General features: G+C 42.3%; 1 protein-coding gene across 1 annotated transcript in view; it reads left to right on the forward strand.

The window, feature by feature from the left end:
* The first annotated feature begins 449 nt into the window (after positions 1-449).
* The window catches only part of LOC126204107 (odorant receptor Or2-like), a 52,200-nt gene continuing 33,839 nt past the window's right edge, over positions 450-18,810 (forward strand). The window contains exons 1-2 of the mRNA XM_049938523.1: positions 450-1,267; positions 15,895-15,994. Of these exons, the coding sequence (XP_049794480.1) occupies positions 450-1,267; positions 15,895-15,994 (918 nt within the window). The remainder of the gene's footprint in view (positions 1,268-15,894; positions 15,995-18,810) is intronic.

The following is an 18,810-nucleotide window of genomic DNA, read 5'->3' on the forward strand; positions in this document are numbered from 1 at the left end:
CTATTCTTATGAACTACATTATGAGAACTACGTCGTCTGCTGGATACGAGAGAAGAGAGTGTTATTACTTTTAATCACCACCATCGATCAGTTTAGGTGAGTCGAGCTGTTCCAACGAAACACTTTCATATTTTATTTCTTTACCTTGTTCGTTTGTTTATGTTATGTAACCCAGAAATGTGTAACTATGGAAGATTATAAATGTTACACAGTAGCTCATTTATTTAAATCCCATTACCAAGCCTTTTCATTCCTCCATTTGCGTCCGTGTATATAACGTAGGCCTCCTTCAGAAGCAGTTACAGTGAAATTGTGAACGGCTCAGAGTAACTTTCACTTGCTGTCCTGACACCTCGTAAGGAGTACAAAGTAGAATATCCACCGTGTACTAGTTCGCAAGTCTGTACAGGAAGGGAAGGAGTGGTCATCGGGACTGATACCGGTACTAGATGGGGGGAGAGGTAGCAAATGATATGGAACTGCCTCTGTCCTGGGCAGCCAGCGGGCAGTCGATCCTCAAGCTGAACATCCGCCATCTGTGGTTATGCGGTGTGTGGCAACTACCTGGTTCCTGGATGTTTGAAGCGTACGTGGCTTTGGGCCTGGCGCTGGGCGTCTGGAACGCGATAGAGGGTTCGCTGGCCATCTACTACAGCTGGGGGGACATGGAGGAGACGACACTGGTTCTTACCAGTACCGTATACATCGGCTGCAACACGATCAAGATGGCCTTCTCCAGGCGGAACCGGCGGCAGTACTACGCACTGGCTCGACACGTGGAGTCGCTCATGTCCCTGCAGAGTGAGTCCTGCTTCGCGGATCCTGCTTTGGCCAGCATTCAGAAGGACTCCCAGACGCGCGCGTTCCGCCTCACCCTGGGAATATTGCTCTTCATGTTCGCGCAGTGCTTCGTGTGGTTCCCCACGCCGCTAGTGGCGCATCCAGGAGAGCGCCGCCTGCCGCTGGTTCAACACGCCTGGGACAACAACACCAACTACTATGCACTGTCGTACGCCTCGCAGTGCATCGTAGGGGCGTGGACGAGTCAGCTGGGCTACAGCGTCGACCTGCTGTTCATGGCCGTCATGATTCTCGTGGCCGCGCAGCTGCGGATACTTTCGCTGCGCATAGCCAGTCTGAAAACGGAGGACGGCGAAGAAAACCTAGACGATGGGGCGACACGCATGAACGGCATGCCAGCAGACACCTGCGATAAAATGTACGAAAATTTGTGTCTTTGTATCGAAACTCATCAAAAAATTCTCAGGTACGTTACGTAAAAATGATAATTTCGGTAGTACATACCCGAATAAGCGCTATTAAGTTTCTTTGTAACATGCACGATACCGGATTCACTGTGAAACACAATAACAAATTTCAATAATCCAACTTTTGTGTTGAATGTTACGGATTGTTGTAATGTCTAGTCACATCGCGATAAGATATTGTCTTGGTACAGAGACCTACTCTGAATGAAAAGAAATGCGTCGTTGTCCACTTCGATAAACTTTAAACTATAAAATTGTTCTTATGGCTCTGAGCACTATGGGACTTAACATCTATGCTCATCAGTCCCCTATAACTTAGAACTACTTAAACCTAACTAACCTAAGGACATAACACAACACCCAGTCATCACGAGGCAGAGAAAATTCCTGACCCAGCCGGGAATCGAACCCGGGCGTGGGAAGCGAGAACGCTACTGCACGACCACGAGCTGCGGACAAACTACAAAATGCTGAATTAAAAATTATACAGCCGTCTAAATTTCCAGTAGTTATTTTATTTGAGCAACCACTTTCAGTACTACGTTACGCCATCTTCAGGCCCTGTAACCGACGTGTAGGAAGAAACCCACCTCCGGTCTAGTCAAAGAAAGGACCCGCACTCAGTGACCGGCTTCCGTAGATATTTGACACAGTGATCCCTTCGATCATCACTTGCCACTCCGTCGAAGACTTATGCATGTCAGGGCAGCCGCTATGGCCGAGCGGTTCGAGGCACTTCAGTCTGGAATCGCACGACTGCTACGGTCACAGGTTCGAATCCTGCCTCGAGCATGGACGTGTGCGATGTCCTTAGCTTAGTTAGATATAAGTAGTTCTACGTTCTAGGGGACCGATGACCTCAGATGTTAAGTCCCATAGTGCTCATAGCCATTTGAACAATTTTCATGGATACCAGACATTGCATGTTTGTCCCTGTTTTGATTAGATCTGAGTTGGGTTTCTTCCTTCATGTCGGTCAGGGGGGCCTGATGATGGCGTTATGCAGCGCTAGATCTGGTTGCTCAAATCAAATAACAAGTAGAAATTTAGACGGTGGAAGGTGTTCTGATTCGACTTTTATGTTGAACAGCCGAGAACCCGAAACCAGCAGTATGAAAGTGGAACTAAAGAGGTTTAGAGTTTAAAAGTAGTACTTACTCTTTGTATGTTTCCACAAGCTTTCAGTTTGATTCTGTTACGTTGAATAATATGCCTAATAGCCTGTTTCTGGTTGAAAAGGGTGGACTGAATTGCAGAGTTAACCGTAATATAAAATGTCATTATACGCGGTGGTCACTAGAATACACTCTGCGGATTTCTGAAGATATCAGGGAAAACCTAAAGGAAGTGATGTGGTATCTACAATTTGTTGAGAATTCAGAGCCCAGTAGTTAGAATGTAAGAACCTGACACTGGCGCATCGGCTGACAAAAGGGTTACTTAACTTCAGTTCACAAAATGAAAGGACAAATTTCGAAACCAAATATAAATTCAGGGTGAACCAATAAGAGCATAATATTTGCCGATGGCGTTATAGCCCTACCAGAGATAGGAAGATCACGTTTACGGGAAGGAATACATAGTGTCTCGAGAACATCATTAAAATTCAGACAAGGACAATAGAGCCTGATAGACTTAAGTGATGCTGGGGCAATTGAATTAGGGAATTAGAGGCAACAAGTAGTGAGCAGAAACAGCTAACGATGTCACAAGAAAAAGTGGATGTAAAATGGAGACTGGCAATAAGGGAAAAAGCTTTTCCAGAAAAAAGTAATATGTTAATAACGGATATTAATTTGTTTTAGCAAGTCATTCCTGAAAGCACTGCTCTGAAATGTAACCTTCGATACAGCCAATAAGAGAAGAGAAGTTTTGGGAATATGGTGCAACAAGAGAGTGCTGAAGATAGGTGAGTAGATAGAATAAACTATGGCAAGATAGTTAGTCTGACTGGAAAGAAATGATGGTAAAATTTGACTAAAGGAAGGAATTGTCTAATAGGAGTGTTGAAGATAGGAAGATAGTTAGTCGGACTGGAGAGAAATGATGGTAAAATTTCACTAAAGGAAGGGATTGTCTAATAGGAGGCGTCTTAAGGCATCAAGGAATAGTCAAGTGCGACAGAAGGCTTTGTGTGTGTGTGTGTGTGTGTGTGTGTGTGTGTGTGTGTGTGTGTGTGTGTTTGGGAAGGGGTGGAGAAATGAGGAGCAGGAACGGGGTCCAGGTGCGGGAGGCGTAAACAGGGTTTATGGACGTAGATTGCCGTAATTTATACAATGATGAACAGCTTTGGAAGGGATAAACTGGCGTGGAGCGCTGCGTCTAGCCAGTCTTTGGACTGGAAATGAAAATAACAACATATATGGCATTAGAACATGATGCTTGAAACTGACATTAATGAAAACATTGGCAAACTCACTATAAAAGGAAGATCATATACAAAATTTAGTTTTGGCCATACAGTATAACTACGAAGGTCTGTTATACCGCACCAACATCAGGGATAAATAGAGTATCGGATAGAATACTGAAGGATTTCTTAGTTTTGTTGCGGTGCAACGATCTAGCGCAAGTCTCTTGATTGGACGCCATGTCAATGACTTGTCTGGCCTTAAGTTATTCCATTTACCCAACCGTGAAAATGGGACCTACAGCTTAGCATGGTATCCAAACCACCTATCATTCCAGGGGACTCTTCACATCGTTGGCAAGTAAAGGTTAATGGCAGACTGAAAATTTCCATCAGCTGATCTGGATTCGTCTCCAGGCATGCGCTTTACCATTAGACCACCAGGAACGACAAATTCGAGGTTTAGGTATAGGGTGCGTGTTTAACTAAAGAAATGCTGAAAAGAAAGATTATGTTATATACCCCTGACATTGTCAGTACCGGGGCGATTTGCAGTGCATGGTAACTGAAGGAAACTTCAAAAACCAAAATAGCTAAAAAAGAATTTTATTGTTTGAGCGGTTTCAACAAACATCCGCTGATGACAGAATAGCTATGTCGAAAGCGTTTATCCAATAAAATGTCTTTTCGACATAATGGCTTGAGAAGTTTCCTTCACTTACCGGAAAAACGGTGTTGGACTAACAAGGATATTACACGAGTTTGTAAGAAAGTTTTTAAAACTCCTTTGACGACAAGATCATTAGACACTGAAAATGAGAAGAATATAGAAAACGAGGCAGGAAGTCGGCCGTGAACACTTCAAAGGAATTCCCTGCCATTATTTTCATGTGTTGAACGCACGTCAGATTGCTGTCAACATATAACGTAGGCAACGCAAACGCTCACAGACATGTTTAACTGCTACAAGAGAGAAATAGAGAAACAACAATGCTCCAGTATGTAAACTCGTTCACACGCACTAGATGACACCTAATATATCTTAAAATTCAGAGTACCAGATTTCAGTGAAGTACATCAGACATTATTAAGTTTCATCATTTATCGCTCCTGGATGGTCCACAAAGCCTTCCCCTAAAACAGCAATGCGGTAAACATGAGAAAATCACTATGTATTGCTGTAACAAGTATTATGTCTCACACACCCTACAGACTAGAGGTTAGATGTAGATAAACAGAAGTGAGATTCAGCCACAAACTGTGTGTTATGAGGCACTGCTTAAGATACTCATCTTGAATTCTAGTAAAACTGGACTCAGATTCCATCCAACTATTACGTAGGATCCAACGAGCACAATTAGAAAGCTGAAATACCTGCAAAAAGCGTAGTATTAGTTCCTGCACCATTGGTTCAAGTTTTGAATCCCTATGAACGTATATTCATATCAGCCTTATAAGGGCAGAGGTACAACGATTTGCCATTATCACGAAACTATTGCTCTTGTAACTATAATTGAAATATTTCACAACTACGACCGGTTTCCACAGTTACATCTTCTTCAGACAGGCTGCCCATCTATTCATCTCTTGAGGCTCATGATCTGTCTATCGATGTATTCTTCTGTAATTTTTCGCAGGCTAAGATGCAGCTAGAAGACGCAAGAATATGAGCAAAAAATGATTCAAATGGCTATGAGCACTATGGGACTTAACATCTATGGTCATCAGTCCCCTAGAACTTCTTAAACATAACTAACCTAAGGACATCAAACAACACCAAGTCATCACGAGGCAGAGAAAACCCCTGACCCCGCCGGGAATCGAACCCGGGAACCCGGGCGCGGCAAGCGAGAACGCTACCGCACGACCACGAGCTGCGGACGAATATGAGCATTCTATCCGCACATAACAGAACTACCGAAACTTTTCATAGCTGCTGAAATTATTTGATTGCCGTAAAGTTCATTCGTTTTAACTTACAGCCCAAATAGCCTCTCGGTCTGCCACCATCAATATGTGCAAGGATCCTACAGCAAACATTAAGCTCGACTATTATAAAGTTCATGGAGAAAACGAAACTTCCGCCAAAGAATAACGACAGGCTCAGAATACACCATCCGAGTGAAACACAACTCATTTTTTACGTTCGATATATCGGAAGCGGTACATGGGACGACAGAGTTTCCACCAGTAAATGATTATTACGTGTGGCGACCATGGTCTAGTGGGCAGAGCACTAGCCTCCGGCCATGGGGTGTTACGAATGATGATGTTTCCTCACCCAGTCCCTACAGAACGTCCCACATCAACCGATCATCCTGTTAAAACGAGTGTCCGAGGTCTTTCCTCTGGGTAAAGAGCTGACGTGGTAACGTCGCCACTTCTGCACTCCTGGTGCCACAGCACATAGAAAGGCCGACAGTAGCGACACTTGGCCCTTGCCCCACAGGCTGTACGTTTACATTATTTGTTTGAGTACGCTGTCTAGTTTCGACCAGAAACATTCACAAGAGGACTGCACCTACTCGTCATGACTGATTTCGCCTAAATTTATGCTATATGCAGGGGTTGAACAGAAATGAAAGTAACCGGAGCTCCGGTATTTATGAAAGAAAAGTGAAATGAAAAATTGTAGCGGGTGAGGCGAAGGATCAAACTTATATTTTTAGTTACCAAGCAGTGGTTGGCGCAGCAGAAATAGTACAGAACGATAAACCCACAGTAGTGGGGTGTAGGGCTCCTATAAAGAAACTTCTATTTTCAATTTTTTCTTTAATTACACTGAAAATAAAGCCAAATTATTCTGTAAAATTCATGTTATTAGCGTGTAAAAGATCTTTCTTTAGCTCAGTGGTCGGAATGCGCTTATTCAGTAATTCTATCACCAAGGGTCCCAAGTAATTCTGCAGTTACTAGATAGGTATCTACGTTAGCCAGGCGGTCCCTAAGAATGACCAAGATCGGCTGTTGCCTGAATGTGGGACACTAGCAACGCTTTGGCACAGCTTTTGTTTTGCACGTTGGTATTCCGGTTGCTTTGTGTTTTCCTATCGACTGTCAGTTTTTATTTGTAGTTCGCTGTACTGGTAGTCTTCACTAAGTCTTTCTCCACTCTCTTCTGGTTGCTGTGCTAATCATCCTGTACTTTTTTAGTAGTGCCTTGTGTATCTTACCTAGGTTGTCCGTGTTGACTGTTCCAGACACTACTTTCTTGAGCCGGCTGCCAAGCGAACCTGTTTTCTTGTCGTACTCCAGGGACTAACTCCACAGTGTTAGGTACCTGTCTCTGAGTCATGCAACAGTTAACCGCAGAAACTTTTCCTTGCACCCTCCCTGCTTATCACTGAACTTGTTTACTTTCATGAATTGTAAGTTGTCAGATGTGCTTTATAGCCGCAGGATTTTGTTCTCCAGTGCTCTAACATTGCAATCTAACTCTAGGGTCCGCTGCTGGTTTGGCATATCACGTCCGATGGCATGAAAATAAGGTATCATCTATTAGAGCACGTCCTGGATGGTTTTTACAATTTTACAACAACTTATCAGCCGTATTATAATGGAGCTTCCTGTATTTCTTTGCATTTCCGTCCAGAGCTCGAAGCCTGGTGTTACAACTACGTCACCTTGACCTGTTGTAGAACATTTTGCCCTAAAGGAAGAGGAAATCCTTTTGTTATTTTACTATTCTTTCTCCAGGCCTCAGTACATGGCAGTGTATCAGGATAACTGCAGAACTCTCTTCCTTTTCTTAGCTAGTCTTTTCCATCTCACATTTTTTCCCACAAATTTCCCTCGCACCTTCCGAAGATGCTGCTGCCTGGACGCGGCACCTATATAATTCCTTTAAAAGGACGAATGCGGCTGACATGAACTATCAGGCTGGTGCATAAGCTCGTAGCGCTTTTGTTTTGCATGTTGGTATTCCGGTTGCTTTGTGTTTTTCTATCGACTACCAGTTTTTATTTGTAGTTCTCTGTACTGGTGCTGGTAACTTGTAAGGACTGTAGATTTGGGTGTTAAGCACTAAGCTCTAAAAACGGCGTACAGTCCAAAGTGCACGAATTATTACTGGTGATATCCAACAACTCCATTGCCATCAAACAGACAATCCCATAGCCTGCTATCCTCGCAGGCATTACAATACTATCAGGCTGGGACAACCAACATCTGCCTTCCTGAATAGCTACATACCATTATTAGGTCATTTTCACCCACACAAATGTGTGACAGAACATCGGAATACTTACATGCAAAACAGAATTTTTCCAAATAGCACCTCTACACCGATTATCTTCTATAGCAAACCAGTCATTATTTGTATTTGTTATTAGCAAGGTTAATAAAGTGGCACACAAAGAAAATAACTACAAGGTCGAGGTCTGTCAATGAGTGTTACAAAAAATGGTTCAAATGGCTCTGAGCACTATGGGACTCAACATCTTAGGTCATAAGTCCCCTAGAACTTAGAACTACTTAAACCTAACTAACCTAAGGACATCACACACATCCATGCCCGAGGCAGGATTCGAACCTGCGACCGTAGCAGTCGCACGGTTCCGGACTGCGCGCCTAGAACCGCTAGACCACCGCGGCCGGCGGTTTTTTCTCAGCGCCATGATAATACGACTGTTGAAACCGGTCAGAAAATGGCTGAAATGGCTCTGAGCACTATGAGTCTTAACATCTGAGATCATCAGTCCCTTAGAACTTAGAAGTACTTAAACCTAACTGCAGTAAGGACATCACGCACATCCATGCCCGATAGAGGATTCGAACCAGCGACCGTAGCAGTCGCGCGGTACCGGACTGAAGCACCTAGAACCGCTCGGCCACCGCGTCCGGCAAAACCGGTCATAATAACCGGTTTGTGAACTAACCGATTTCGGTTTTTGTCATTTTTGCCTGTGCCAGTCTGCTTTTTATGTCCTCGTCGCTCCATCCGTCATGGATCATTTTGCTGGCTAGGTAGCAGAATTCCTGAACTTCATCTACTTCGTGATGAACCATCCTGATGTTAAGTTTCTCGCGGTCCATATATCTGCTATTTCTCATTACTTTCGCCTTTATTCTGTTTACTCTCAGTCCATATTCTGTACACATTACACTGGTCACTCTATTCGAAACAAATTTTGACTTCCTTACATTCAAGATACATAGACACAAGATATTAAATTAAATACGCAAAATAATAAATCTAATAGTGATACGAGGGTGACTACTTAAAAAGAAAACAAAAGGAAAAAACAACACCGGTATTCTCATTTTGATTCTAAACTCTGCTCAAAAATTATGTTGTATTCAGGGATCATACCACTAGCTGGACATTACGAATAGTCAGTTGCGAAGGGTGAAAAATGACATGGATGAACTCAGTTTTTCGTGTTAATTTGTCACTTTTTATGGGCTACAACCAGATAAAATCCTGTTACGTAGACAAAGGCAGCACATCATACAGACCAGATGGGGCATGTCTTGCTCATTGCATGTACATGCGTATCATCTAATAAGCCACGTCAAGTTATAAAAGGTGCATTATTGTCTCAGCAATGCTGTACAAATTCTTATGCCATGTGTTTGTTGCTCGTTTCTGTTGGCACTGTTATTAAAATAGCACTGAGCGCTTTTATCACTTTTTATAGTAACGCAATGTTTCAAAGCAATGAAGATTTTGCGAATATAAATTACTCGTTCTTAAAAAAATTATTTAAAAACGAGAAATTTTAGCACTGCTGCTAACTATATTTCAGCTTTGTACCCAGTTACTCGTAAAAAAGAAAAGCACCTGTTATAACAGAGACAAAACAAATACCGAAAAATACCAGTATTTCAGAACTAAAATACCAGTCTCGACTTTCACTGGTCGGTTTTCGCCATATCAGCACAAAGGCAGCAGGGAGCAGCGCCATTTACGTCCACCACAACTAGTCGGTTAGCACTCTGACAGGTTGTCATTTTCGTGACGACGATCGTGCGATGATCAGCGCAGTGCCAACGACGTAGACGCGACTACCACTGTTGGGATACGAACCACAGCCTGCCGCCTAAGCATCTGGGTGCCAGGATAGTACCCCACTTTGCGGCGGACGTGGAAGTCCGACATGGAGGTCTAGACACACATGCCCTTTCTGGGGTACCAACAGAAGTCCTCTAAGATCTGGGCATCGATACATGATATTTTTAGAAGTTCTTGCAGACATTACCTCTGGCCACACCTGCCCCGACCGTGCAATACTAGTATCAGGCGAGGCAGCATCAGCAGCACCAGGGCGAACAGTCCGCTGCCAGAGGCCAAGACCGTGTCATTCTCCTCTCCCGCCATCTTTACCTACAGTTACAATTCAATGAGTGAAAACAAACTGCAATAAATAAGTTCAAATAACGCTGAGTGAGCCTTTTCCGTTTTCAATCCTCATCCTTCTTCAGCAGAGAATGTCAGTCCCTAGCAGCCACCATGGAAGCGCCATCGTAACGAACGGTGCAGGAACGAATTACCCTAGGCACCGTTCTATTAACTTGGCTACCAAATTCGTCTGTCCCAACCCAGTTCAACACCTATGAGAAGCCATTGGGCAGCAGCACCGTACCAGTAAACTACCAGCCCATAATTTATATGAAATTATAACGGACCTACACTTCTGGTTAATTAGGATTTTTAAACCACACATGCACCGAATATTTCAAGTTGTTTGGGAAGAATAATAATGAATACCCAGGTAATTGCAGATACAGTTCTAACTGAATTGTTACTGCGCGACTATTTTTGCACGATTACGATCGAAAGAAATGTTTACAACAAAGGTAAAAGTGTGAAATAGTTAGCGAGATTTGGAATAAATAAACTGAATGTATTATGTATAATTTTAGGTTACATATTATTAATGAACGGTCGGCAGCTCACTATGTGAGCAAAAACTACTGTGTGATTATTAATTGCTGACAGACTGCAATTCCGAACTATTCACTGAACCGATATCAGTCGAGAACGAAACCAAAAGCACTGTCTCTATCTCAGATACAGAAACCCAGTTAATACCATGACCTAAGCAGAAAACCCCCCCATAAATCAAGGACCTTGGCGTTGGTGGGGAGGCTTGAGTGCCTCAGCGATACAGATGGCCGTACCGTAGGTGCAACCACAACGGAGGGGTATCTGTTGAGAGGCCAGACAAACGTGTGGTTCCTGAAGAGGGGCAGCAGCCTTTTCAGTAGTTGCAGGGGCAACAGTCTGGATGATTGACTGATATAGCCTTGTAACAATAACCAAAACGGCGTTGCTGTGCTGGTACCGTGAACGGCTGAAAGCAAGGGGAAACTACAGCCGTAATTTTTCCCGAGGCCATGCAGCTTTACTGTATGATTAAATGATGATGGCGTCCTCTTGGGTAAAATATTCCGGAGGTAAAATAGTCCCCCATTCGGATCTGCGGGCGGGGACTACTCAGGAGGACGTTGTTATCAGGAGAAAGAAAACTGGCGTTCTACGGATCGGAGCGTGGAATGTCAGATCCCTTAATCGGGCAGGTAGGTTAGAAAATTTAAAAAGGGAAATGGATAGGTTAACGTTAGATATAGTGGGAAGTGAAGTTCGGTGGCAGGAGGAACAAGACTTTTGGTCAGGTGAATACAGGGTTATAAATACAAAATCAAATAGGGGTAATGCGGGAGTAGGTTTAATAACGAATAAAAAAATAGGAGTACGGGTAAGCTACTACAAACAGCATAGTGAACGCAATATTGTGGCCAAGATAGACACGAAGCCCACGCCTACTACAGTGGTACAAGTTTATATGTCAACTAGCTCTGCAGATGACGAAGAAATTGATGAAATCTATGAGGAGATAAAAGAAATTATTCAGATAGTGAAGGGAGACGAAAATTTAATAGTCATGGGTGACTGGAATTCAAGCGTAGGAAAAGGGAGAGAAGGAAACATAGTAGGTGAATATGGATTGGGGATAAGAAATGAAAGAGGAAGCAGCCTGGTAGAATTTTGCGCAGAGCTTAACTTAATCATAGCTAACACTTGGTTCAAGAATCATGAAAGAAGGTTGTATACATGGAAGAACCCTGGAGATACCAAAAGGTATCAAATAGATTATATAATGGTAAGACAGAGATTTAGGAGTCAGGTTTTAAATTGTAAGATATTTCCAGGGGCAGATGTGGACTCTGACCACCATCTATTGGTTATGAACTGTAGATTAAAACTGAAGAAAGTGCGAAAAGGTGGGAATTTAGGGAGATGGGACCTGGATAAACTGACTAAACCAGAGGTTGTACAGAGTTTCAGGGACAGCATAAGGGAACAGTTGACAGGGATGGGGGAAAGAAATACAGTAGAAGAAGAATGGGTAGCTTTGAGGGATGAAGTAGTGAAGGCAGCAGAGTATCAAGTAGGTAAAAAGACGAGGGCTAGTAGAAATCCCTGGGTAACAGAAGATATGTTGAATTTAATTCATGAAAGGAGAAAATATAAAAATGCAGTAAATGAAGCAGGCAAAAAGGAATACAAACGTCTCAAAAATGAGATCAACAGGAAGTGCAAAATGGCTAAGCAGGGATGGCTAGAGGATAAAAGTACGAATGTAGAGGCTTATCTCACTAGGGGTAAGATAGATACTGCGTATAGGAAAATTAAAGATACCTTTGGAGAAAAGAGAACGACTTGTATGAATATCAAGAGCTCAGATGGAAACCCAGTTCTAAGCAAAGAAGGGAAAGCAGAAAGGTGCAAGGAGTATATAGAGGGTCTATACAAGGACGAGGTACTTGAGGACAACATTATGGAAATGGAAGAGGATGTGGATGAAGATGAAATGGGAGATACGATACTGCGTGATGAGTTTGACAGACCACTGAGAGACCTGAGTCGAAACAAGGCCCCCGGAGTAGACAACATTCCATTAGAACTACTGACAGCCTTGGGAGATCCAGTCCTGACGAAACTCTACCATCTGTTGAGATGTATGAGACAGGCGAAATACCCTCAGACTTCAAGAAGAATATAATAATTCCAATCCCAAAGAAAGCAGGTGTTGACAGATGTGAAAATTACCGAACTATCAGTTTAATAAGTCGCAGCTGCAAATTAGTAACGCGATTTCCTTACAGACGAATGGAAAAACTGCTAGAAGCCGACCTCGGGGAAGATCAGTTTGGATTCCGTAGAAATGTTGGAACACGTGAGGCAATACTGAGCCTATGGCTTATCTTAAAAGAAAGATTAAGGAAAGGCAAACCTACGTTTCTAGCATTTGTAGACTTAGAGAAAGCTTTTGACAATGTTGATTGGAATACTCTCTTTCAAATTCTGAAGGTGGAAGGGGTAAAATATAGGGAGCGAAAGGCTATTTACAATTTGTACAGAAAGCAGATGTCAGTTATGAGAGTCGAGGGGTATGAAAGGGAAGCAGTGGTTGGGAAGGGAGTGAGACAGGGTTGTAGCCTATCCCCGATGTTATTCAATCTGTATATTGAGAAAGCAATAAAGGAAACAAAAGAAAAGTATGGTGTAGGAATTAAAATCCATGGAGAAGAAATAAAAACTTTGAGGTTCGCCGATGACATTGTAATTCTCTCAGAGACAGCAAAGAACTTGGAAGAGCAGTTGAACGGAATGGACAGTGTCTTGAAAGGAGGGTATGAGATGAACATCAACAAAAGCAAAACGAGGATAATGGAATGTAGTCTAATTAAGTCGGGTGATGTTGAGGGAATTAGATTAGGAAATGAGACACTTAAAGTAGTAAAGGAGTTTTGCTATTTAGGGAGTAACATAACCGATGATGGTCGAAGTAGAGAGGATATAAAATGTTGACTGGCAATGGCAAGGAAAGCGTTTCTCAAGAAGAGAAATTTGTTAACATCGAGTATAGATTTAAGTGTCAGGAAGTCGTTTCTGAAAGTATTTGTATGGAGTGTAGCCATGTATGGAAGTGAAAAATGGACGATAAAATAGCTTGGACAGGAAGAGAATAGAAGCTTTCGAAATGTGGTGTTACAGAAGAATGCTGAAGATTAGATGGGTAGATCACATAACTAATGAGGAGGTATTGAATAGAATTGGGGAGAAGAGGAGTTTGTGGCACAATAGAAGAAGGGATCGGTTGGTAGGACATGTTCTGAGTCATCGAGGGATCACCAATTTAGTATTGGAGGGCAGCGTGGAGGGTAAAAATCGTAGAGGGAGACCAAGAGATGAATACACTAAGCAGATTCAGAAGGATGTAGGCTTCAGTAGATACTGGCAGATGAAGAAGCTTGCACAGGATAGAGTAGCATGGAGAGCTGCATTAAACCAGTCTCAGGACTGAAAACCACAACAACAACAACAAGCAGAAAACCAACAGAATAATTTTTATTGATCATATGCACGCAAAAGTTAATTGTTCGCAAAACATTTCGCTTAATGAATAGCTTTGCGTTACGCACTGGAATGCAATGCTAACTACTACTGATTTTAGAAATATGAATGTTCATAAATACTTGTTTGCTATTACAGTAAGTTAGTTCTGGAACTTCGTAATTTTTCGCTTAGCGAAGAATAAATGTCACTACAGTATTAGTAATTTGCAACTGTGTGCAGAGTTTGCAATGCGCTCGAAACATGAAATGTATTATTCCGAAATAATATGTTTTCAACATTCATTGAAATCACGGTTTTACTCTTTTACATTTAGTCATTATTCTGTAACTATTGTTGGTCTACCAAGCAACAAAGTTCACTGCCGTTAAAGGGCAGTTTTAGATAGTTCTCAGTTTTCTAATTGTACTTCATTATCTCAGTTACCAACATTAACCAAGCTCATCACTTTCAATATTTTACTATTTTTTCTTTGATACTATTCTCGCTGCCGGTAATGGTGATAGGTTAGGACCCTGTTAGGTACACGAGGTGAAGTTAATTTACGCTACAATAGTTGCTGCACTACACTCTTGTTATTCAGTTAAGAGAAACTACTGCGCTGGCTATCCTTGTACAGTCTAAAGATGAAACTGGTCGGATCTTCCTTTGATGAGTTGCTGCTGATGCGATGTAAGGCATTACTTGTCGACTATGTATGACAACAGACTCTTCATTATCGTCGCTCCAAATAACACGTTTGGGCTCACAGGACTCTTCCTGAAATTAATTCCTCTTGTTGATAATGTACTGTGTCTATTTACAAACACATAATATGGCTGACCATAAAAAAATTGCAGTTTGTTCCTTACATTCCCGCGCACTTGAACACTTTTCGCTAGCAACTCTCTCAGCTGATGCCTTCTGCCCGACAATGCACTTATTTTAAACGTGTTCTTTGGCTCTATACAATAGCAAACTTTCCTGTGTAGGTGAATGTTTTTGTTACATTGTAATTCCAATTCTCCTTTTTGGTTAGTTCATGGAAATAATTCATTAACTATTAATTATATGATAACATTAATAAAATTGTAAAAGATACATATCACAGATATTACACCTTATATTATTGTTGCAGAATTAATCATGTGAAAAATTATTAGACACTGTGTTGTCGTACTTCACACTATATTGCAGGAACTGTATCACTTGTGCAGAGACATCTGGTCACACGTGTCTTCAAAAACGTACCAATGACTTTTCGAGTACATGTGAAGCAGGATCACTGTTGTTCTGTGTTCCGAAGTTGGTTCAACGCCCTAATAAGCGGGTGGTGATTGTGATCTTGTTCGTCATTGTAAATGACCTGCTGGATAACATAAGAATCTCCGTACGACTGTTCATGGGTGGAATGTGGTACTATGGTACACTGAAAGCACGATAATGGAAACACAAAAGAATGTGTAAAACCCCGCATGAAGGAGAGAAAGAGCTGTCCCCCTCCCCTTCCCCCCGACGCTTCAGTATGTAAGGGAGCGAAGAAGACGTTACAGTCCGACAGACTTTCAACTGTAAGTTATTTGTAGTTAAACAGAATGTCGTAAATACGTTTTCTAACACGTTATATGCCACAAACATTTAATTTGGAATAATAATGAATTAAATGATATTGTGACAACAACTTAAATTATGGCGTGTGGTGTATTGCAAACTAATGAAAGTATTTTTCCGCAATGTACACTTTTATTAATTTTAACAAAAAAACATCAACAGTAGTTGTATTTTCATATAGTCTTAGTTTCTTAAAATAACGTGACATTGTAGACAGTTGTCTTTCAAAATCCTCCAACGCAGAATCAGTTTTTGTTTTACAATTAAATACACTTGCCTCAGCTTGTGTCTAGTGCAAGTAAAGGTACTTTCTTTTGTTCCAGGTTCATTAAGCACTTGCAGTACACTATGAGTTCCGTCGTAATGACACAGTTCTGCTGCTGCGTTCTCGTCGCGTGTGTGGCATTATTTCAAGCGACATACGTAAGATATTTTAAAATTTTTGAAATGTAACAAATGCCTTGTCAAATTGTTATCTGAGGTAAGAATTTCGTGTAAAAAACGGAACGTACTTAGACATAGATAACACTCTGAGCTCAAAAGCCCACGGCAGTCCGTATAGACTTATAAAACGTGAAACCATCCATTCACCACCTTTTTGTGACGTGAACATGAATACATTGAAGATATTTTATGCGTAAGACTGAGTAAAAACTGAATTCTTCGGCAAATATAAATTATATGTTATGGGTGACGTCGCAACGGACAGTGAAGTGTGATTTCCATCATTGGCTTGGCGACCGTGAAAAAATTCCATTACTGAGCTTACACTATATCATCGCCATTCCCAATAACAGTCAATTCACGGACATCAAGAGTTATTGCTAAATTACGTAGGGAAGTTGCTTGAAAGCAAGGTATAACGCTCAATTATTCAGTCAGGATATAGAATATGACTTATAATGGGAGAAACAGCAAGGGAGTCAATACTCGAAGAAATCAAAGTAACTTGTCACTTAATTTTGTATTGCTCTCACTAGCCATCCTTCACATATAGATCGAAATATGCATCTACAAGACTGTTCTGCCATTCACACTTGTCGGTCGGTTCACAGATCCTCTTCCGGACCATTTCTCGCCTTCGGGGGAAATAGTCGATGATGGAAATTTCGTCAAACGACCTTCCCTCAACTAGAAACGTCTTTGTTTTATGATGGACACCCGAACTACCATATCCGTGACACACCCTGCCGAATTTAGCGGTAATGCAAAACGAGCTGTTCTTCTTTGAACTATTCGATGTGTTTCGTCAATCCCATCTGGTACTGATCTCATGCCATGTGGCAGTATACAGGAATAGGACGGACAAGCGTAGTGCAGGTAGTCTCTTTAGCGCATTCGTTGCATCTTCCGAGTGTCCTTTCTCACAACATTTTCTGTGTGATGATTCCAATATAATTTGTTTGACGTTTGAATCCATAGTTATTTAGCTGAATAGACAACTATTAAATACTCACCGAAGCGCCAAAAAAACTAATATACACAAGCGTATTCAAAAACAGAGACATGTAAAAAGGCAGAATACGGCACTGCGGTCGGCAACGACTATATAAGACAACAAGTATCTGGTGCAGCTGTTAGGTCAGTTACTGCTGCTACAGTGGAAGGTTATCACAATTTAAGTGAGCTTGAACGTGGGCTCATAGTCGGCACATGAGCGATGCAACACAGCATCTCAGAGGTAGCCATGGAGTGGGGATTGTAGTGGACTGACAAGGCAGCCAGTCCACAGAGACGGGCAGCCGAAAGAGCACACGTACACACACGCCGACTGGCGCGAAGTCTGGAACAGGATTCGTAATGAATGTGATAAAGGAAAGAACGTAGCTACTAGAACACTTAACTTTTATATCGTCCTTTGGTATACAGCATTCTTGATGATACAAGTGAGACTCTTTAGATTCAAGAAGTAACTAATGGCGCCTTGCTAGGTCGTAGCCATTAACTTAGCTGAAGGCTATTCTAACTGTCTCTCGGCAAATGAGAGAAAGGCTTCGTCAGTGTAGTCGCTAGCAACGTCGTCGTACAACTGGGGCGTGCTAGTACGTCTCTCTAGACCTGCCGTGTGGTGGCGCTCGGTCTGCGATCACAGAGTGGCGACACGCGGGTCCGACATGTACTAATGGACGGCGGCCGATTTAAAGCTACCACCTAGCAAGTGTGGTGTCTGGCGGTGACACCACAGGGATCATCCCGTACGACCATTTCACGAGTGTACCGTGAATATCAGGAATCCGGTAAAACATAAAATCTCCGACATCGCTGTGGCCGGAAAAAGATCGTACAATAGCGGGACCAACGACGACTGGAGAGAATCGTTTAGCTTGACAGAAGTGCAACCCTTCCTCAAAATGCTGCAGATTTCAATGCTGGGCCATCAACAAGTGTCAGCGCGCGATCCATTCAACGAAAATTCATCGATAGGAACTTTCGGAGTCGAATTCACTCACATTCACCCTTGATGACTGCACGACACAAATCTTTAAGCCTCGCCTGGGGCCGTCAACACCGACATTTGACTGTTGATGACTGGAAACGACCTGCTTCGTTTCAAATTGTATAGAACGGGAGGACGTGTACGGGTATGGAGACAAGCACTTGACTTCATGGGTCCTTCACGTCAGCAGGCGGAGGCTCTGTAAGGGTGTGAGGCGTGTGCAGTTACAGTGATATGGGACCCCTGATACGTCTAGATACCACTCTGACAGGTGATACATAGATGAGCATACCGTCTGATCACCTGAATCCATTCATGTCCATTGTGCATTCCGACGAGCTTGGTTGTTGTTGTTGTGGCCGTCAGTTCTGAGACTGGTTTGATGCAGCTCTCCATGCTACCCTATACTGTGCAAGTTTCTTCATTTCCCAGTACCTACTGCAACCTACATCCTTCTGAATCTGCTTAGTGTATTCATCTATTGGTCTCCCTATACGATTTTTACCCTCCACGCTGCCCTCCAATGCTAATTTGTGATCCCTTGATGCCTCAGAACATGTCCTACCAACCGGTCCCTTCTTCTCGTCGTGCCACAAACTCCTCTTCTCCCCAATTCTATTCAATAACTCCTCATTAGTTATGTGATCTATCCATCTAATCTTCAGCATTCTTCTGTAACACCACATTTCGAAAGCTTCTATTCTCTTCCTGTCCAAGCTATTTATCGTCCATATTTCACTTCCATACATGGCAACACTCCATACAAATACTTTCAGAAGCGACTGCCTGACACTTAAATCTA

The sequence above is a fragment of the Schistocerca nitens genome, chromosome 9, assembly GCF_023898315.1.
Source record: "Schistocerca nitens isolate TAMUIC-IGC-003100 chromosome 9, iqSchNite1.1, whole genome shotgun sequence".
Lineage (NCBI taxonomy): Eukaryota > Metazoa > Arthropoda > Insecta > Orthoptera > Acrididae > Schistocerca > Schistocerca nitens.